This window comes from Natator depressus, chromosome 5 (genome assembly GCF_965152275.1).
Source record: "Natator depressus isolate rNatDep1 chromosome 5, rNatDep2.hap1, whole genome shotgun sequence".
NCBI lineage: Eukaryota > Metazoa > Chordata > Testudines > Cheloniidae > Natator > Natator depressus.
Genome location: NC_134238.1, coordinates 4,411,029 through 4,433,141, shown reverse-complemented (window position 1 = coordinate 4,433,141; position 22,113 = coordinate 4,411,029). Strand labels below are relative to the sequence as shown.

The following is a 22,113-nucleotide window of genomic DNA, read 5'->3' as shown; positions in this document are numbered from 1 at the left end:
GGAGAGGTGTCCCAGGGCAGGAATGAGCAGAGCCTGCTCATGGGTGCAAGCAAAGGGAAGCACCCAAGTGACTTCAGAGCTCAAGTCCTATTTTCAAAAGTGATTTAGGTCAGGATTACAAAGAGATTTAGGTGCCTTAAAATGCGCCTAGGGGATTTTCAAAAACATCTAAGCAGTGCTTCACTCCCACTGCAAGTTAATGGGAGGCACCTAGGCACTTTATAAAACCCCACTAGGCACCTACCTGCATCTTTTGGCTCCTAAATCCCATTGTAAATCTGGCCCTAAGTGCTGATATCTCTTTTGTAAATGCCACCCTACGTCTCACCCTCTGCAGTCAGCCACCCTGCATGTCTCTCCATTACTTTCAGGCATTCCAGAAGGGTTCAGTGGGGTCTACTTCCCATTCCCCCTCGTGCACAGCCCTTTGCCCAGGAATGAAGTGAATAGACAGTCTCATAGTTTAAGTCCAAATCCAACACCCAGCCTCGTCGACGGGGATCTTTCCACTGACTTCAGTGCAAGTTGGAGCAGGCCCTTAATGCTTTAACACATCACCACACTTTGTTTTGCTTAATCCAGAGCTTGCATCAGATGTGTTATGATTTTTTCACCAAGGAAAAGAGGGGGCTGCTGCAGAATGCCATTGTCTTCATATCACGAGAAAGCTCATTTACTTTGTGTTTCACTGTACCCAGGGAGCGACTATATCAGCAATAAAAGCACCGAGCCTGGGGAAAGGAAGTTCCTCATCTGGCCACTAAATTCATTACGTTTCAGTTTGTGGGATGGTGTGGTGGGAGGCTCGGTGCCAAGCAAGAGGTTTAAAGATAAAGAAGCTGGCTTCTTCTAACCACACCCCCATCATCTGTCCCAACCTTTGACCCTTTGACCCCCACAATCACGCCAAACTCCCCCTCCCCATTACACACAATCTCACCCTGTGTTCGCTAAGAGTCCCAAAGCTTGTGAGCAACCCCTGGGCCCCTTTGTACGTTTCATATTATAACCAGATGAAATGAGGTGGTTTTGACTAAGCTTCCCTTGAGCGTTGGGTTTGTTTGCAACACCAAGCGAAGCTCAGTGATCTGACCTGTGCTGCCCAGAACCAAAGAAAATGTCAGTACAAGACCCTTGGCACCTCTTGCTAGAGGAGACATGTCAGCCCTGCTCTCTGGCCAGACTGGAACTTAGTTCATTACATTCTGCCTAGGAAGATTCCACTGGAGTTTGAATCGGATGCAGTATTCTTCGCGTCCTGTCCTACACTGGTGTGCAGTGGTGCCATCCGCTGTTAGAACACCTGCTGGGCTTTGCTCCAGAAGTGGCTGTGTTTTGGCGACGGTTGAAGTGCACTGACAGTGCATTGTTTGTACATAGGGTGACCAGACAGCAAGTGTGAAAAATCGGGACGGGGGTGGGGGGTAATAGGAGCCTATATAAGAAAAAGACCCCAAAATCAGGACTGTTCCTATAAAATCGGGACATCTGGTCACCCTATTTGTATAGCAATCAGCAGAGCACTTGGGGATCTTTTGGGATGAAAGACGCATGCTGCCTTCTGCTGCACAGTGCAGAAGGGAGCAAAATATAGCAAACTAGAGACCTTGCTATGGAGGGTTTGAGGGCACAGAAGCAGCTTGGCTGTATGATCATCCTGGCATCCACACACACTTCCCCAGGGCAGGGCTCTGCCAGGAGCCAGGGAACAGCCACTCTCTGTGCCTTGTCCCTTTGGGTCTGGGTGGGTTTCCAAGTGGATACTTGCCCCCCTCCCTGTTCCAATGTGAGGTTTCATGTAGGAAGCCTGTGGCCTTGTTACTGTGGGCCAGATTCTGTTGCTCTTTTCCCCACTGAGTAATACTCCACTCCGAGTGTAACTCCACTGAAGTCAATGTGAGCAAAAGTGGCAGACTCTGCGTCTGTATAGAGATGTTATTGCTCCCACTTTTCCTTCCCAAGGGCTTTTCCTTGCATTCTCCTCCCTATAATTTCAGCTTGAAGCATGTCACACTGCTAAGGACACTGTTAAAAGAAAATCAATATTAATAACCTGTTTACCCAGTCTGATGAGATCTGCTGCATTCATTTAGATGGAATGTATGGGCCCAAAGGATTGAAAGTGTTGACATGACCCTAAACTGTGCAACACTAAACAGAGTCAAACAAGATTTGGGATTTTGTAGACAGAGACCTCAGCCTGCTTAGCATCACAGCAAACACACCATTAAACATTCTTTTAACCCTTTGTTAGAGATACATAAGAGAAGGAAAAATCATTAAAGCACTAGAAGTGTCAAGTATTATGTCAGGCTTTCATTTTAAGAGCATCCGTGGTTCCCTTTCCCTTTAGCTGGAGAGTTTTTGGAAGGAGAAAACCCCCTTGTCTGACAGTTTCTGAGATGGTACCAAAGATGGTTATAACTCTCCTGGGGAAGAGCAAAGAAGATAGGGGAGATGGGCTGGTGCTGGCATTGTTGCTGCTGCTGTTAAGTTCCAACCCATTTCCTAGAGGACAAAACAAGACAAACACACCGGCCTGGGGACAGAAAAGAACAGCAAAGAGAGAAAATGCAGCTTCTGTCATTGGTGCTGATGTTTACTCGCACTCTGCATGCTGGGCAAACACAGGCACAGCACCCGGCCTTATCAGCCATTCTGAGACCTGGCAACCTTGTACCAGCATTGGGCTGCTTAGGGCGTTGCTTCTAGTGGCCTGTTTTGGGTCACAGGCTTACAGCACTGTTGCAAAATATACAGTCTTGATCAGCTGAGCCAGACTCTCATTAGACAGAAGGAAAAACAAGAGAGGAAAGAGAAGAAATAAGGCAGGGAAGGAAAAGGACACACGAAGGGGTAACGTCTTACATCCCAACTGCTGGTCAGGATTTAGCCAGAGCCAGTAGAGGTGGCAATGTCATCTGGGTCCCTCTCTGTGGCCTGGTCAGGATATATCTCAGGGTTAGGGTGAAGAAGGCCTGGGATCCTGGGAAATCGGAGGGGTTGGCACTCACTCCTACCCCTTCTCCTGTTGTTCAGTCAGCCAGCATCCTGGTAGCCAGCTTTTCCCCTCTGTTAATTTTCACATCCCCTGCAAAGTCTTTCTGTCTGATTTTTTTTGTACTTTTGTTATTATCGGTTATTGTGACACTTTATAAAATTTCATTCACTTTTTACAGCTGAACTCACAATTAGGGTAAATTTGGAGGCCCAATTATCAAAACTGAACCTTTTGGAGGTTCTTCCTGTGTATGCTCAGACCTATTGCTGAGACAAGGCAGGAGAGGTAATATCTTTTATTGGACCAACTTCAGCTATTACCTCACGCCCCTTGTCTCTCCAATATCCTGGGACCAACACAGCTACAACACTGCATATAGACCTCCTGTCAGTGACATGGATGGGAAAAGATGCCAGTGCAAATGCCTCTTGGATTCGTTTGCACCATTGTGAACATTGTTTGAAAGCTGCAGGAGCAGGGATGTCTCGTTTGATGCCTGGGCAACGAAACCCAGCCATTTCAACCAGCACTGATCCCTCTGGTAACTTACGCCTGGCATACATACCCATGAGTCAGGAGAGTGTCAAAAGCCAGTGCCCTGTTGCGTGTTCAGTGGGCAGCCCTAATTTCCAGAATAGTTCCTGACACCAAAACCCGATCAGCATCCCCAAAGGCAGCTGCTCCTTTTGTCTGCAAGGCTGTTGCACTTCGGCCTCCCATGGTGGCCCATTCAAATGATCAAGGAATGGTGTGGGCGCAGGGGGCGCCACCCGCCATGTTGCAAACAAAGTCAGCAGCTGGTGCTGATGCTGGAAGGTGACGGAGCCCGTTATTAAAGCAAGGAGAAAGCAGGTGGAGGGAGTAGAGGCACTTGCTCTGGTAATGTTCGTGATGAGGAAATAGTGGTTCATTCACTGAACTCAAGAGAGCTGAATGATTGCTGTAGCATTCAAGGAAATCACAAATGACTCTGCTTCACTTGGAGACGTTCCGCCTTCTCAAAGGCCAAATGAAATTGAATCTCATTGAGTTTTATTGAGCCGATACATCCACTGAAATAGAGAACCCCCGGTGTTACGTGCTCAGTTACTACAAACCAACATGCATCAGCCTCATTGCATTTACAGTCAGGGAGCAACCTCTGCTTTTAAGTGTGGATATGGATGGGAAGCAAAGATTTCTTCCTGTGTAATGAGTGCTCCTGCGAAGGAAATTGTAGTTTTCATTTTCAGTGCTTGCAGCCCCTCTGGTTATTCCGCATTAAATTGCAGGCTCTGGTTCAGTATAACTCATTATTGGTTGCCTTATTGCAGTGCATCAAGGGTGATAAAACGCAGCCGAGAACAAATTGTAAATAAAACAGGTTATTTGAAATGAGTTGGTGGGTCTTAGCCCAATCCCTTGCTTCTGCGTGGTAAAACCAGCAATGCTCAGATACCAGGGTAACAGGCACTAGATAAAAACCCAGATACATAGACTGTTGGTGGCACCCCACTGAAATTCTCCACTGAATGGCCAATGAAAACGAACCACTCTCTCACCATAGAGGTAGTTTCACCGTGTCAGGATTCAGGAACACTTGTGTAGGTGGCCTGGGGGCTCACTGGACCAGAGTTTACCTTTTGTTCTCTACCAATTTTGGACTGCTGAATGAAGGAGTTGCTATTGCTTTTACCAGGGAGGGCAAAATTAACCGTTGAATGCTTGAGTTTAAGATAATATGCTCTTCTGTCACCTAGAAATTTCCAGCTATACCAGGAGAACATTACGGTTCCATTTCAGACCGAGCTGTAGCTGGGTTAGAGAAACCATTACATTCCCATAAGAGTCTGGATCAAGTCTTTATCTGAATGGTGTTGCTTATAGAGATGCCTTGACTGTGTCTCGGGCAATAAACATCAGTTTTTCCTGACACATCCTAACCTAGTAGTGCCCATGCGGTGTTCTTCAGTCAAATGAATTAGCTATCCACAAAACAAAGCTACTTAGATGGTTATAATTGAGTCCATCCAACTGCATGAACAATACTTCATGTAGATGGAGGCAGTTGATAGGAATTCTCTGCAGCAGGAATGTGCTAAGTAAACTAAGGAGCAAAGTGTAGAAGATCATAATTAGGCCAACCATGGTGTCTGAGTCAGAGTGCTGGCCAACGAGGAAGAGAGAACAACTCCTTTGCACTGCCGAAAGCTCAGCTGGATGCTGGGTAAGATGAGAGCCGATAGGCTACACAGTGCAATGGCATGAGCCATGATGCAGGTAGTCCTCATAAAAAGCTGAGGGAGTATTGACTGAGGTGGCTGGGTCATGTGAGATGATGAGTTGTGGGATATGTTGTCCAGAAGGTACAAGAGTGAGTAGTCACGTGACAAAGACCACAAGGAAGACCTGGAAAAAGGTGGTTTGAGATGCTGAAGGCAGGCATGAAGAAGATTGTTGTCAGCTTGGAAGATGAACTTGGCAAGAATGCTTGGAGCTGAAGGACAAGTGCGGCTGACCCTTATTGATGGGACAAGGCAAAAGTGAAGAAATTAATTCCATCAATAAATAAAAATTGTCCCTTTATCTCTCCAGAGCTTAACTTGCATCTGGAGGAAGCACTGAAAGAATCTTACAATTTGATTTCTTCAAATGTCAAGTGTTTTCAAACTTCATGTTTCAAACAGGGCCTTCTTTCATTTGCAGATTGATGTATTTGTCGATTGTGGCAAAAGCCCTGAATTCTCAACACTCATGAAAAGGACTGTGTATGTGAGAGAGAGAGACAGAGAGATTCTCATGTACATAACTAGAATCCAGTAATCACATCGCCCATGACTTTCTATCATATGCTTCATCTTTTGGAGAATAGCTTCAAAAGGCTTTTTAATCCATAGATTTAATGAACGTGATAACCTTTGTATTCATGCAGCTCTGCTTTTCCGCCTGTGCCTCTGAGCCATCTCATGTACAAACGGCAAAAAGTCCTGTTGCACCTTATAGACTAACAGACGTATTGGAGCATAAGCTTTCATGGGTGAATATTCACTTCGTTGGATGCATGTAGTGGAAATTTCCAGAGGCAGGTATAAATATGTAAGCCAGAATCAGGGTAGGGATAACGAGGTTAGTTCAATCAGGGAGAATGAGGCCCTCTTCTAGCAGTTGAGGTGTGAACCCCAAGGGAGGAGAAACTGCTTTTGGAGTTGGCGAGCCATTCACAGTCTGTGTTTAATCCTGAGCTGACGGTGTCAAATTTGCAAATGAACTGAAGCTTAGCAGTTTCCCTTTGAAGTCTGGTCCTGAAGTCTTTTTGCTGCACGATGGCCACGTTTAAATCTGCTAGTGTGTGTCCAGGGAGGTTGAAGTGTTCTCCTACAGGTTTTTGTATATTACCATTCCTAATATCTGATTTGTGTCCATTTATCCTTTTACGTGGGGACTGTCCAGTTTGGCCGATGTACATAGCAGAGGGGCATTGCTGGCACATGATGGCGTATATTACATTGGTGGACGTGCAGGTGAATGAACTGGTGATGGTGTGGCTGATCTGTGGTCCTGTGATGGTGTCGCTGGTGTAGATATGTGGGCAGAGTTGGCATCGAGGTTTGCTACATGGATTGGTTCCTGAGTTAGAGTTACTATGGTGCAGTGTGTAAAGTTGCTGGTGAGAATATGCTTCAGGTTGGCAGGTTGTCCGTGGGGGAGGACTGGTCTGCCTCCCAAGGCCTGTGAAAGTGAGGGATTGTTGTCCAGGAGGGTTGTAGATCACTGATGATGCGTTGGAGAGGTTTTAGCTGAGGACTGTATGTGATGGCCAGTGGAGTTCTGTTGGTTTCTTTCTTGGGCTTGTCTCGCAGCAGGAGGCTTCTGGGTACACGTCTGGCTCTGTTGATCTGTTTCCTTATTTCCTCCTGCGGGTATCGTGGTTTTGAAAATGCTTAGTGAAGATCTTGTAGGTGTCGGTCTCTGTCTGAGGGGTTGGAACAAATGCGGTTGTACCTCAGTGCTTGGCTGTAGACAATGGATCGTTTGGTGTGTCAGGGATGGAAGCTGGAGGCATGAAGGTAGGCATAGCAGTCGGTGGGTTTTCGGTATAGGGTGGGGTTAACATGACCGTCACTTATTTGCACCGTGGTGTCTAGGAAGTGGACCTCCCGTGTAGATTGGTCCAGGCTGAGGTTGATGGTGGGGTGGAAGCTGTTGAAATCATGGCGGAATTCTTCCAGGGTTTCCTTCCCATGGGTCCAGAGGATGAAGATGTCATCAATGTAGCGTAGGTAGAGAAGGGGCGTGAGTGGATGAGAGCTGAAGAAGTGTTGTTCCAGGTCAGCCATAAAAATGTTGGCATATTGTGGGGCCATGCGGGTGCCCATAGCAGTGCCACTGGTCTGGAGGTATACATTGTCACCAAATTTGAAATAATTGTGCATGAGGATAAAGTCATAGAGCTCAGCAACCAGTTGTGCTGTGGCATCATCAGGGATACTGTTCCTGACAGCTTGTATTCCATCTGTGTGTGGGATGTTTGTGTAGAGAGCCTCTACATCCATGGTGGCTTGGATGGTGTTTTCTGGAAGATCACTAATGCATTGTAGTTTTCTCAGGAAGTCAGTGATGTCACGGAGATAGCTGGGAGTGCTGGTGGCGTAGGGTCTGAGTAGAGAGTCCACATATCCAGACAGTCCTTCAGTGAGAGTGCCAATGCCTGAGATGATGGGGCGTCCAGGGTTTCCGGGTTTATGGATCTTGGGTAGTAGATAGAATAACCGTGGTCGGGGCTCAAAGGGTATTTTGATTTGTTCCTGTGTTAGTGTAGGGAGTGTCCTGAATAGATGGTGCAGTACAAAGTCTTCTTCCAGACTGTCTGCTTCCAGATTCATTCTGAGCACCTTGTTCTTCACTACCACATCACTCTTGGGAAGGGGAGGTATACGCACGTATGCACATGCAAGTGAATACATGAGTGGACGCATGCACACATGAATAATCCTCTGCACTGTGATGCTGAAAATATTTGAAAGGGGAGCAGCAGTCCATTCCACGGCAGAACTCCCATTGACTTCACTGGAACAAGGATTTGGGCAGGCAGATCTTCTGAGTTTACCCTTAGATTGGGTAACATGCCACTTCCATTGTAAGCATCCTTCTCAGACACCTTTTCCTTTGCTTTGCCAAAGGGAGAAAGAAACCATGTTTACACCTCGGATCGAGTCCCTTCTTTGCCTGCAGAGCCCTTAGACAAGCAGATCTCAATTAGAGGAGAATTGATTTTTGTCCCAGCAGGAGAGTAAAAGGGTATTAAGCTTCTTCTACCTGTTTATAGATCATTTCTTCTTGCACTTCACATCAGACCCCCCTAGTGAATCAGTCATGAGGAGAACACACTTCGGGGTGATCCACTGATGCAGCAGATTGCCATGAAGCCGGGATTCAAGGAGCAGGCAGAGTGGCTCTCAGCCAGCTGCATCAAAGCTTTAACAAAGTCCATTCGCGACTCATTTGGCTGAGTTTTCCTGAGCGACCCAGGGACACAGCAAGCCTCCATGGCAGTCTGCTGTAACCCCAGGCTCAGGAGCTGCTTTGTTAAACTTCACAGTTACCAGAGGTGCATTGACACTTCAGCTGGCCTGCTGCAAAGCAGCTGCTTTTCTGAAATGATCATGGCAGATCAGGGACCAGCCAAAGAGGATCTTTCATTTGAAATTTCACATTTCCTGAGCAGGGTCCCTGTCCTGCCCCTCCCCATGCCCACCCGCACACACTAGCCCAGGCACAGCCATCCAGCAGAAGGCACTGCACTGAACAGGGGACAGTCAGGCTAGTAAGATCTGCATGCCCTGCACAACACACAGCTGTGCAGTACAGGGGCTCCTCCTGCAGCCTGTGTATGTAGATCCATTGGCCAAGCCACTCTCTCTGCCTAAAGGAGGCTAGGAGCAGCCAGTGGGCCTGTAGGCCATGGGCCGTACTAGTGAGTGTAGAGTGGAGGAAGGATGCTGTCCCACACCCAAACTGACTGCGAACCCCTGTGCAAAACTTGGGGCCAACTGGCCTCTAAATTCCTGTGCCCAACTTGAGACACCCGGGGCCTGATTTTCAGAGGTGCTGAGCAGTTGAAGTCAGTGGGAGCAGTGAGTGCTCGGCCTCTCTGAAAACCAGGTGCATGGTGTCTCAAGTTAGGGTCCCCAAACCAGAAACCACCAAAAGCAGTAGCTGCTCTGCGCAGCAGAACTGCTTGGGCTCGGCTGCAGGTACGGCCTTTCACTCCTGCACACTGGAGCTGGCCTCATGGTGGCTTCACCCCTCTGACAGTTTGCAGCATCTCATGCCATTTTATTCCTGTCTGTTCCCCTGTTTTGAATGCACTTCGGTGGGGTTTTCCTTTCCCTTCTTCATTTGATTTCTCCAGGCGAGGTTCTCTATTAGTTCCCTTTTTGTTACTTCTGTGCATAACTTCTGGGGCTATCAATGTGCTCAGCTCTCCAGCTCACCACTCATACGCCCATGCCCTGGGCTTGGGTCGCTGGAAAGCTACCTGGGGATGAACTTAACAGTAGTATTATGCCATTGCATTAGCACATGATGACACTGGATAATGCTAAATTGGCAAATTCTCTGCCAGGGAAGGCCTATTATGGTTCACTTTAAAGGCATATTCTGCTAGAAGGAGGCTGCTAATGGAAGTGAGAACCATTTTATACAGTGTTAAAGTGTTGGTGCTTTATGAACAGAGTAGCTGAATATTTAATGGTGGTTCCTCTCCACTCCCTGTTTTCTTGCTAAAACGATCCATTTCCAGCCAGCACGGACTACAAGAGCACTTGTCCAGAAAGTAACAGCTGGTGCCGTTCACCTCTGTCCATGTAGACTAGCACATTCTGCTTCATTCTGCCGCTGTAATGAGAAAGCACTCTTGCTGGCCCAGTGAGGATTAGATCTGTGAGATTGCTCTGCTGTGGCTTACCCACATTTGTTAATTTCTTTGTGGTTGCTCCTTGGACCAGATATGTGCAGGATCTAAGCAGCATTTCATTATTATTTTTTTTTACATGACTAACTTGCTCACAAACAGCATAGCACCATTGGGGAAGGAATAGAAGCATCTAATTAAAGAAAAAATGCACAGCGTTTGAAATTCATCGGATCTGACAGCATCTGAGCCACAACCTGCACTGAGATGAAGTCTTCCAGACATTTCAAGAAATCCTGTTCTATAAACCAGAGATAGAAGTGTTTGTGTTACCTAAACACACAGGACTTGAATTGCAGAAGTGAAGAAAAGTATTATTTATGTAGAGCTAAATTTTCAAAAGTAGCTACATGACTTAGGGAGACAAAGTCCCCTTGGCTTTTGTGATGGGGTTTGACTCACCACCGTGGCGCCTCCTGCTGGCTGACCTGGGAATTAGCTCTCATTTCGCCTTCCGGGGAACCCGACAGTCCTCAGTCCAGCCACTTGCCTCAGTGGCAAACTGCAGTGTCTGGTCTAGCCACTCACCTCAGTGGCAAACTGCAGTCCATGCACTGGCCACTCCCCTTGGTGGCGGGGGGGAGATAAAGGGAGGGCACCCAGGCCTGCCTGCAACTCCAGGTCCCGGCCCAGGGACCCTATCGCGGGCAGCCACATACTACCCCTCCTTCTACTCCACCATCTGTTTCCCTAGGCCACTTCCCCGCAGCCCTAGCACCTCCTCCTTTGTATCAGGGCCTCAGTCTGGTAGCCCTCAGGTAGCCCAGCACTGCTCTGTCCGTGGTGCTGTCTCTCTCAACTCTCCTACAGGGCAGCCAGTCCTCCTCCCTTGGCCTCCAGGGAGAGACTCCTTCTGTTCTGCTCAGCAGCCCTTCTTATATAGGTCAGCCTGGTCCTGATTGGCTTTCAATGGGATTGAATTTCCTAATCATTTAGGCACTATTGAAAATGCTACCCCTAGATTCAGACTCCAAGGCCAGAAGGGACCACTATCATAATGTAATCTGACCTCCTGCATATAACACAGGCCATAGAACGTTCCCAAAATAATCCCTAGAGCAGAGCTTTTAGAAAAACATCCAATCTTGATTTAAAAATTGTCAGTAATAGAGAATCTACCACGACTCTTGGTAAGTTGTTCCAATGATTAATTACTCTCACCATTAAAAATGTACCCCTTATTTCCAATCTGCATTTGATTTTCATTAGATCATTCTAATCTTTTAATAATTCTCGTGGCACTTCTCTGATCCCTCTCCAATTTATCAACATCCTTCCTGAATTGTGGGCATCAGAACTGGACCCAGGATTCCAGCAGCGGTCACCCTAGTGCCAACTACAGAGGTAAAATCACCTCTCTGCTCCTACTCGAGATTCCCCTGTTGAGGCATCCCAGCATCGCATTAGCCCTTTTGGCTACTGCATCACACTGGGAACTCATGTTCAGCTGCTTATCCACTGTGACCCCCAAATCTTTTCCAGAGTCACTGCTTCCCAGGAGAGCGTCCCCATGACCTACATTCTTTGTTCCTAGATGTATACATTTGCATGTAGTAATATTAAAGAGCACATTGTTTGCTTGTGCCCTGCTTAGCAAGCGATCCAGATTGTTCTGTTTCAGTGACCTGCCCTCTTCATTATTTACTACTCCCAGAGTTTTTGTGTCATCTGCAAACTTTATCAGTGATGATTTTATGTTTTCTTCCAGGTCATTAATAAAAATTTTAAATAGGGAAGGGCCAAGAACTGATCCCTGCGGGACTCCGCTAGAAACACACCCATTTGACGATGATTCCCCGTTTATAATTATATATTGAGACCCCTCAGTTAGCCAGATTTTAATTAATTTAAAGTGTGCCATGTTAATGTTATATCTTTCTAGTGTTTTAATCAAAATGTCCTTTGGTACCAAGTTCAATGCCTTAGAAAAGTCTGAGTCAGTTCCATCAACACTGTTACCTTTTCAGCCAAACTTGTAATCTCAAAAAAAAAAAAAAAGATATCAAGTTAATTTCACAGCATCTATTTTCCATAAACACATGTTGATTGACATTAGTTACATTATCCTTCTTTAATTATCAGCTGCTCCATTATCTTGCCTGGAATTAGTATCAGACTGATGTGCCTATAATGATCTGGGTCATCCTGTTTTCCCTTTTTTAAATATTGGCACAACATGAGCTTTCTTCTAGAACTTTCCCAGTGTTCCAAGACTTATTGAAAATCAACATTAACAAGCCAGCGAGCTCTCAGCCAGCTCTTTTAAACTCTTGGATGAAAGTTATCCAGACCTGCCGATATAAAAATGCCCCTAGTGCACTTTACAAGTGGATACAGACGAGGGGCCAGATCCTCAAAGGTAGTTAGGCACCTAAATACCTTTGAGGATCTGGGCTAAGGTCCCTCCCTTGAGCTTACAGTCTTAGGGCCCAAATCTGCAAGGTGCTGAGTGCCCTGAATTCCTAGAGAAGTCTCTCAGTGATGAGAGCACTTGGCATCATGCAGGATTAAGTCAATAATACAATGAAAATACCACAAGATCTTAGCGTGTAGAAGGGAAAGTGGGAAAGGACATTTTCAAACACAGAGATTGCCCTTGTACTGCATTGCAGCCACTAGTGATTCATGAAGCCCCAATGAACTTTATTTAAAAATGTCCCACTGCACTTAATTACTAAAGTTCACGGGTGCTGCTGAGATTTGTGTTATACATTACACTACAATATTTTCCCAACCAGTAAACTCGCTGGGACAAACACCATTCTGGAATACCCATTAGCTCACTATGGGGACCAAAGAACAGACGAGAGGGGATCAAGAAGTGGGCATGAGTCTCTGCCAGAGAAGGATTTTTCCCTCTGTCTTGGGCCTACAAGGTGTACAGATCTTTGGTCTAAAGTACTTTTACTGGTCATCTTGGAAAAGCAATGGCAGTTTTCACTAGTGAAAAACCAGCCTTCACCACAGATAACAATCAGTTGCAAACATCCATTTTTTTCAAAACTCTAGCTAAGATGTGATTATTTTTCCCCCTGCCGGTTTCCCACCGGGGCTATCTCCCACCCTCTAACTGTTATATTCTTTACTAAGGGACAGGGTTTATACTTGAGTGAGATTTGCCTTAGGACTCAGCTACCATACAGCGAGAACCATGTTATAAATTGGTTAGTCGCTAAGGTGCCACAAGTACTCCTTTTCTTTTTTCTTTTTGCGAATACAGACTAACACGGCTGCTACTCTGAAACCATGTTATAGGTAACCAAGCTCTGACTCACTCGTTACATCTGTAGAGCCGCTCAGCAGCACCTTTCCCAGCACAACTCTGTGTCCACTGCATTGACCTGTCCCTACCACGTGACCCAGCTGAGTTGGTGTAGTGCACTCTGGGAAAATCTGGGCTGCCTCAATTGCAGGTGCCAATGGAGTGGCCTGTGGGTGTCTCTCGCGTGGTGCAATGAATTGTGTGAGGACAGCCTACACAGAGGCATGGGATGCAGGAAGACTGATTGACCCAGTTGCACAGAGGTGATCAGGGTGTCCCAGTGCCACATCCAGAACCATGCTAAAACCCAGTCTGACAAGCATGTTGCAACCCTGTCCATGTACACGGGATTGGGGGTGATGTTTTAGCGATGTGCGTATGGTCACAGACTGTGCAGAGTCAACCTGATTACAAAGGGTCAAATTCTGACAGGTGCTGAGCATCTGAACGGAGTCAGTGCGTGTTGCAGATGCACCAGCACCTCTCAGGAGTCATCCCGGACGTGGTTACATTCTGTGGGACCGACGGCCCCGTACTCAGTCTGTTTCACTGGATTATTTGCTGGGATGGTGGTGACTGCTGCGCGTCTTGGACACGATACTCCAGCTTCTCCATGTGAGGAACTCCCATTGAAGTTGGCCAGAGCTCTGCCCAGGGTTTAAATGAGACTTCAGTGATTCATAGAGTGTAAAGCCAGAGGGAACCATTAGACCATCTATTCTGACTTCCTGTATATCATAGGCCAGCGAATTTTGCCCAGTTACCCCTGTATTGAGCCCAATTATTTGTTTTTGGTGAACGCATCTTCTAGAAATGCATCCAGCTAGATCTGAAGACTTCAGGAGACAGAGACTCTGCCACTTCCCTTAGGAGTATGCTCCAATAGTCACCTTCACTGTTAAAAAATTGTGCTTTATTTCCTGTTGGAATTTGTCTGGCTTCAGCATCCAGCCACTGGTTCTTGTTATTCCTTTCTTCACAAGACTGAAGAGTCATTTATTGCCTGACATTCTCTCCTCCTGAAGGTACATACACGCTGTAATCAAGGCACCTCTCAATCTTCTTTCTGATCAAATAAACAGATTGAGCTCTTTAGGTCTCTCAATGTAAGGCCTTTTCTCCAGCCCATAAATTGCTTTTGTGGCTCTTCTCTGCACCCTCTGCAAGTTTTCATCATCCTTTCTGAAATTGCACCAGACCTGGACAAAGTATTGCAGTGGTGCATTGGCCTTTTGCTGGCGCCCAGCACAGGGTTGAATGTCATTTGTGGAGGGGCTTTAGAATCTGCTCCCTCTTTGTGTCAATAAGGCACAGGACAGCTTCCCAGTTTGAGATGTGCATTCCTACGGTGCATATCAGAGAATCAGTGCTTGTGTGCAATGGGAAAGGAATTAGGGCCAGATCTGTAAAGGTATTTAGGTGCCTAACTCCTATAGACCTTTAAAGATATGTCCCTTAGTAACTAGGGGAAACGCCCATTTGGCTCTTGGGTGGGCAGGGGGAGCGTGATACGATGCACAGGCTTGAGAACTGGGCCAGCTAGAAGGAATTCTGCAGAAGTAAGACATCCCTCCTCGGAGTGAAGAAAATTCAGTTCATTCCCATTCAGCTCAGATCCAGCTCCGTCTGTTATCAGATTAAGCTAGAACACCAAGAATTTCACAAGCCAAGCATTCCTTCCCCAAGATTGAGTATTGCTTTTCAAAAACTCTCCTCCTCAGCACCTGTTCCGGTTGTTTTAATTTGTTCTCCATGGCACTCATTGGTTTGTTCTCCATGGCACTCAGGGCAAAGGACCCCAAAGCATTTTGCGCTTTCCAGTGCAGTCCCTTTGTACTACTGGAGAGCTCGTGTAGTTGGCCCTGGGGGGAATCACCCCAGTGCAAGGGAGGTCTTCCAGGAAAGGAGAGTTAGCGTAGAGACTCCAATTAGCATCTTCAGCTCCCGCAGGAGGTGTGGCCAGAGGAAGGTGGTGTGGTTGAATGCCTCTACAGTGCACCAGTCCTGAGCTGTGGTTTCAGCCCCTTGGTGCTGTTAGTAGGCAGCATAAATTAGAGCAGTCTGAGGGCTTCTCTAACTTATACTTCCCACCGTGGCAGCAGGATAGGGAGAACAGAGGTGAGCTTTACACCACCTTGGCACCCCCTCCCCCCCACATAGCCATGTGCGCTCCTCAGCTGCAGCCAAGTATCTGATCCTGTGTGTAGAGCAGTCACCTCATCACGGAAATGCAGCCATTTCTGGGGTGGAGGATAGCACCCAGGTTGCAAATCAGTGAGAGAAGGGGACGTTTTTGGCTAGACACTGCTACAAATCAAAACATGCGGTGAAACATTTCAGGTGAAATGTGCAGTTGCTAGAGGTCTTGGTGTGTGTGAGAAAATGTCTGTGCAATTGCATGGCTGCAGCTGTGCGCAGTTACCGCATTTGTGTGTGCAATTTCCTAACGGTCTCTGGAAAGCCCAGACCCAGTCTCTCCCCTTCACAGTAACCACAGTGCACTAAACTGACCAGGTATTCAAACACAGACAGGGCACTCCTCCCAAGCCGTTATTGTGGGGCTGAATCAGCTAGGCTCATCCTCGGCCCCTCTGCCCGGCGGCTGTGCTCAATCGCTCCGGTCAGACCCTACTCGGGAGACTGCAGCAGCCCAGGTCTCCCACTCTGCCCCTGTTGCTAGCTTCATTTCTGATTGACACCGCTCAGGATGTCTGTGCTGCCCCCAGCCTCCCCAGACAGAAAACCTGACCATTGCCCAGGCTGCACTTCTCCTGGCCAAGGAGCCTTTCCCCAGCTGGCTATGTAACACCGACAGACCCCCCCGACCACCACTATTTTTGGCAGGCGGGATTGAACCTGGGGCCTCTGGAGCTTAGTGCGTGAGCTTCTACTGCATGAGCTGAAAGCCAACTGCGTGTAGAGCAGACTCATTCATCTCTCTCTCAGTGGTCTCGATGCCACTAAATGGACAGAGCACCACGCCCAGGAGGTATGTGGATTACAGGTATTCTTATCCGGTTTTAGTGCATCGATTGCTGTGTCCATTGGAAGGAAGCTGAATGCACTGTCTCCTTTTGCTCTTCATTTCATGGCCCCATCGGATCTGTTCTGCTCCTTATCCCCGCTCCCCTGAACGTGCTCTCCTGACATCAGCTTCCCTTCTCCCTTATCCATGCTTCCCAGCCAGCTGGCCGCCATCTCCTACGGAACTAGCCGTTCCACATCACAGAATGAATGGCTGTCATTTATAAACCTCAGCACTGAAGACCTGTGACACTGCCCCCGTGATCTGCCAGCTGTTTGTGCAGTTCACAGAGGAGCAGATTTGGAAGGACAAATAACGGGATGCTCTGACTTGCCCCCCTCCAAAAAAGACCTGTTGGAGAGTTTCATTCCTTCTCTGTTATGGGGGAGCTGTCACTTCTCATACTGAGGAAACCCCTGAGGTGCCCACCCTTGGGTTTGCTGTAGTGGCTGCAGAGAGCTGTAATGACCAGTCATCAGTTCCCCTCTGTTTGCATTTTGGAGCGATGAAGGTGTAGGCAAGGGGACCTGTCCATGCGGCCTGAGCAGCAGCAGCCTTGGCCCTTGCGTAATGAGGAGGGAGCGGGGATCTTTGCCGTGAGTCTCAGAATGCGTCACGGTTTGCCCCGTGCTAGTGTCAGGCGTCAGGCTGTGAAAGCTGAACCTCCACCTGAGCTCAGCTTCAGCAACACACTCACTTATCACCTCTGAGCACAGAAGGGAAACAAACACCTGCATTGCCAGCTTAGATCTCGCCTGCCATTGCTAGGAAAGGTCAATTTCCTTTCTCAGTTTGCCCCATAGGATGATGTCCCTTCCTGCGGCTCTCACATCCAGCACTGCTGAGCTGATTAAAGCATGGGCATGTGCATGCATGCCACTGCCATCTAGACGGAATCAGATTAGTTCAGCTATGTGTTATAGGCCCAATACTGCTATTAACGAAGTGCCATGTGCCATGACGCTGGGCTATTCCCTAGGCAGTTTTTCCAGAGAAGGAGGGAAAGAATCCTTCCCTATGGAAAGACCTCAGAAGAGCAGAGCAGGAGTGGTCTTCATGCCTTACCCCCCATGTGGACACTACGGCAGATGAGCTCTGTCTTTTCCATGCATGCGTTCCCTGGCCATACCCCCCCACCACTAGCTAACAACCCAGAGGCAGTCATGGGAGCCAGAGGGAGGGAAGTCCCTGGTACTTTGCCGACATTTGCTGTAGAATCATTCTTGACGCTGGGACTTGCTGCCCTTAATAAACAGGTCATAAAGCCCATCTTGACAAAGATAACACATTGTGGCTGCTCCCATCATAAGCTAACTTCCACCAATCGTTGTAACGTCTAGGCACCCAGGACAGGAGATGGTAAGCTTCATTGTGGGCCTAGTTAGGTCTGTGTTCACTGTCCCATCTTCAGAGTGGGGACTGTAGTCGCAGGGCCTGATTCACCACTACATTTCTCCATCTCCATCTTGGTCTATCGCTGTTGGAATCAGTGGCGTTATGGAAACATAAAACTGCAGTGACACAATGGTGATCAGGCCTGGACTTTTGTGGCTACGGCTGCCACCTCTACTGAGCGACAGCAGGTGCAAACAGATGCCTCTTGCCTTGCGGCCTAATGGATCTCTTGAGTCTAATGGTGCGTGTGACCCGTGGGCTGGTGCACCAGCCAGCATGGCCTGAAAGCGGAATTTCAGTTTCTGTCTCCTGGGTCTTTTGTATTTGAGAAACACTACAGTGTCAACTGAACCCAAATTTTCACACACTCTGTAGTTCCGTCCTGAAACCCAGGACCTGCTGCCTGGCCTTTCTCAGTTGAGGTTTGCACCCCTATTCCCCGCAGCTGTGTCCTATCCAACCTTCCACCTGGCCCTGACTTTGGGTCTCTCACTGAGCAGGCTCCCTCTTACAGGAAACGCTGCCTCTGAGCTGTCACGTGATCCTTGGTCACCTGACTCAGGTGGTCAGCCAGAGCCTTGAAATAGGGTACTGGACGGCATGCATCTGTCCTAGGACCAAGGCTCAGTACAGTTCTATAGCTGGGTTCTCTTCCCCAATAATAGCTTGTCCTCAGCTCCATCGAGCTTTGTTCTGGGTACCAACAGCTGCATTGTTCCTGTGTGATCAGTGTTCTGGGGCTGATGGAGAGAGTGAGATGGCCTAACGTGTAATTGGGCCCTAGCTCACTGACAGCTTTGAAGATGGGGACCAGAACCATGAACTGTATCTGGCATGGAATGAGGAGCCAGTGTGGGGAATGGTGTACTGCTTTCACGCCTACCTGTTCTGCTTGACCTGGTTGTTCTTGACCGGCTGCATTTTCTCTGTCTGCCACCATTAGTGGAGGGCACAACATTACTCAAGATTTGCAGTAAAAAGGGTGTGATCTTTATGGGTAGGAAAGAGGGGGCAGGGTTCTTGGCAGCTGCAGGTGGAAAAAGGTATTTCTGGCTACTGCAGCAGCTTGGGTAGCCAGGTGTAGCACAGCGTCCAGTGCGACTCTGACAATCAGTGCATGGATGTCACCAAAACACGGAGCCATCCTGGATTCTGCAACCTTTTCATCTCAGTCCTGCAACTCGTGTTGAGTTTGAGCCAGCTGCTGGTCACGCAGCTGCTTACTTCTTCTGCAAGGTGAGCTAGCCGGGCAAAGGTGTTATCTGTCTCAGATGAGAACTATATGAATATCTGCATCTCGTTAGTACATGGCTGGCTGTTGAGGTGGAAACATCTCAGTGTCTCCTAATGGTATAGACCATGCCTTAGCCATACTACATCTGACCACACCAATGTAAATAATAAAAGGAGGACTTGTGGCACCTTAGAGACTAAGCAATTTATTAGAGCATAAGCTTTCGTGAGCTACAGCTCACTTCATCGGATGCATTCAGTGGAAAATGTAGTAAATAATGCGAGCAACCTGGATGGGAGGCTGTGATGGTATTTCCCCTGTACTCTCTGTCTGTGGGTTATTCTCCGTTCAGTACACGCCGCCACTGACACTTAATCCTGAGGCAGCATGCAGGCGTCTTTGGAGTCTAATCTAGCAGTAACTACAGAAAATCCCATCAATACAAACAAAATCTGCACTCGGGGGAATTTATTTATTCCTCACACACAAAAAAGAGATAATAGAGTTTGACATTTAGTGCTGAGCCATCTCTCCTCCTCTGCCACCCTCCCTCTCCCGACGTTTATCTTTTTGTCAAAACCGGGGAAATGACAGAGGCATCTGCTTGTTTGCTAAAATTACATCCCAGGCGCCCGTTAAATTGCTGTTCTGGGGAATCACTCCTGACAGTGTGTAATCCATGCCACAGAGTAAATTTGCTCCGTGAGTCAGCTGAAATCTGTGACATCCAATTGGGCGGGAGGATTATGGAAGAGGACGGCGCTAGGCTCATCACGTGTCGTTTCCCTGGGTCAGCCATGCTCTCGTCAGTGTATGACGTGCAGGCAAATAGAGCCGTTTTTAAAAGGTAATTGCTCCCTTTTCTTCCCACTGATGTTAACTTGCTTTGAACTGGCAAACGGCCCTGTCTGAGCGTTTTATTTTTAACAGGAGAGAAGAGCTGGCAGCTGGCTCCTGCTCCTTCCTAATTGCCGCTGTGTCTAGACTCGAGAAGACTGTGACAGCTCCGGCACTTGGTGCAGGGGGGCACCTTTTCTTAGACTCCATTAGACAGAGCACATGCTACCACCACTGTCCTTGGAACCGTGCATGGGAGAGAGTGCCTGGGTATTGTTTATCCCTGCTGGGCCAGCAGTGAGCTGGCTGGTGAAACGAACCATCACTGCTGAGCTAGGAGGTCCAAAGGAGCCAGCCCCAGCGTAGAGCCAAGTTTTGTCATGCAGCTCCAGCCCCCGCATGCTGCACGCCCCATCGATCTCTTATGCTAAGCAGTGTTCGGGTGTATTGGTTGGTAGCTGGAAGGGAGACCCGCAAGGAAATCCCGATCGCAGGAAGTTGCTTTGGTGCATTAGCCGTGAACAACACCCCGGCGGCGTGGGGCTCAGGGGCGCTGTGTGGGGGAGGTATCGTCTTTCAGATGAGCTGACATCCCAACGGGTAAAGATTCCAAGGCGCGTCTTGCAAGAGAATAGTTATTAATAATTTTTAGCGTCCAAAAGTTTGCCTGGCACGTTCCACATACACAGACTCTGCCTTGCAGAGAATCAAATATAGATTTTAGACCTGACACCGCTAGTGAGGTCAATATACATAAGCTGGGGAGGAGTAGGGTTAAGACAAGAGGCTAATAATAAGCTCACCTGGTCACTCAATTTTGACAAGGGACATGTGTTTCAGTCTAACGGTCTTTAATGAGTGTGTATGATCACTTGTGGCTCGTCGGCAACATGGCGGCAGTGCGCCGGAGGGTTTCGAATGAGGAAGGCGACTGGGAAGGTAGTCCTTACCTACACTAGTAGGTGGTGCGGAAGGAGGCACATAGGTGGGAATGGGCGAAGGAAACAAGGGGTCTGTGTGGCTGCAAAACGTTAGCCATGATCCCAGCCCGGTGCTCGCACTTGGTTGAACAATGCCCCCTTCCCCAACCTGTCTCCCACCTATCCCCCTTCCCCCATTGCTAGTTTGATGCGCTATTTTTTGACTTCCTTCCCTAAACTGTTGTGTGGCACTCAGGTGAGCTGCACGTCCCAGCTGGGGAAGCGAGTCCCCGGGTGTAGTTTTGGAAGGTGGCTCTTGGAGCCATTGGGGTGGAATGTGCCATAGGAATAGCCAGCCATTGCCCGGTTCTGTCTGCCGGACGCACCCTTCGCATCCCTGGACGGAGAGCACCAGGGAGATGGGCTGTGCAGACTGCATTTGTCGCCCATGTCACTGTGTGCAGCCACAGAGATGGATTTGGTGGCAGGGCCCCGGGAGAGGCAGGTTGGGGCCACTGGATTTACTGTCCTTGGCTTACTCCCCACGCACTAGCTAAGCAGTGGGTGAGAATGCAATAACCCTACTGCATAGCCTGATTCAGCACCCCCACTTAGCCCTGCAGGGCCCCACCCACCCAAAGCCTGGCTGTTTGGGCTTGATGTGGGGGATGAAGGAGGGGGGATCAGCCTCAATGGACTTCCTGCTGTCGCATTCTCTGCGATCAACTTCCTGGCTCAGCAAGGCCAAGAGGCCCTGCTCCCTCACTGGCCCCGCTGGCCAGCCTACTCCGGGTGAGTCGGTGGGGTCCTTTCCACTAACAGCTGGGACTTGTTGTTTTCTCTCTAGGAAAAGAAAGGCCAAGAGATTCAGAAGGGCCCTGAGGTGGAGATCGCAAAGCTGGACAAGCTGCTAAACCTGGTGAGGGAACCGGCCAACAAGCCCGCGAAGTGAGAGAGAGGAAGGAAGCCCAGCCCACTCCCAGCTGCACATTGGCTCCTCTCCGTCCACGTGCCAGGAAGCACCAGGCTCTGCAAACAGGTTCTCCTTTGACAGGCTCCTGTTTACCGTGCAAGTAGCATCCCTCTGAGCCTCCTGTCTCATATGCAGCAGGAACACTTGGCTTCTGCATCCAAATAAACGCGTTGAAAGGAGGTTAGTCTGCAGAGCTGTCACTCGGGCTGCGCTGGCTTCTTCCTACCTGTAGGCTGAGGGGAGGAGATGGCCACCCCCTGAGACCATGGCGTATCACACAGCCAAGGCCCCATCCTGCAGTCCTTAGGCAAAGTTCCCCGTGACTCCACTAAGAGCTGTGTCTGCTTGGGGACTGCAGGATCAGGCCCCGACCTGAGTGCTGTGCCACCATCGCACACCTGTGTCCTGGTGGGCTGCTGCATTGCTGAGCGGTGCCCCCCACTGGAGTCAGTGTTCCCAGATCGGGTCTGGGGTACCAGAACAAAGGGGTCGGCATTGTGCAGCCACTCCCCCC

The 22,113-nt window shown here is 48.5% G+C and overlaps 1 protein-coding gene across 1 annotated transcript in view; it reads left to right on the top strand.

Annotated features, from left to right (window-relative positions):
• The window catches only part of DNAI1 (dynein axonemal intermediate chain 1), a 263,518-nt gene extending 241,746 nt beyond the window's left edge, over positions 1-21,772 (top strand). The window contains exon 20 of the mRNA XM_074952263.1: positions 21,474-21,772. Coding sequence (XP_074808364.1) covers positions 21,474-21,578 — 105 coding nt within the window. The 3' untranslated portion in view covers positions 21,579-21,772. The remainder of the gene's footprint in view (positions 1-21,473) is intronic.
• Positions 21,773-22,113: the final 341 nt, after the last annotated feature.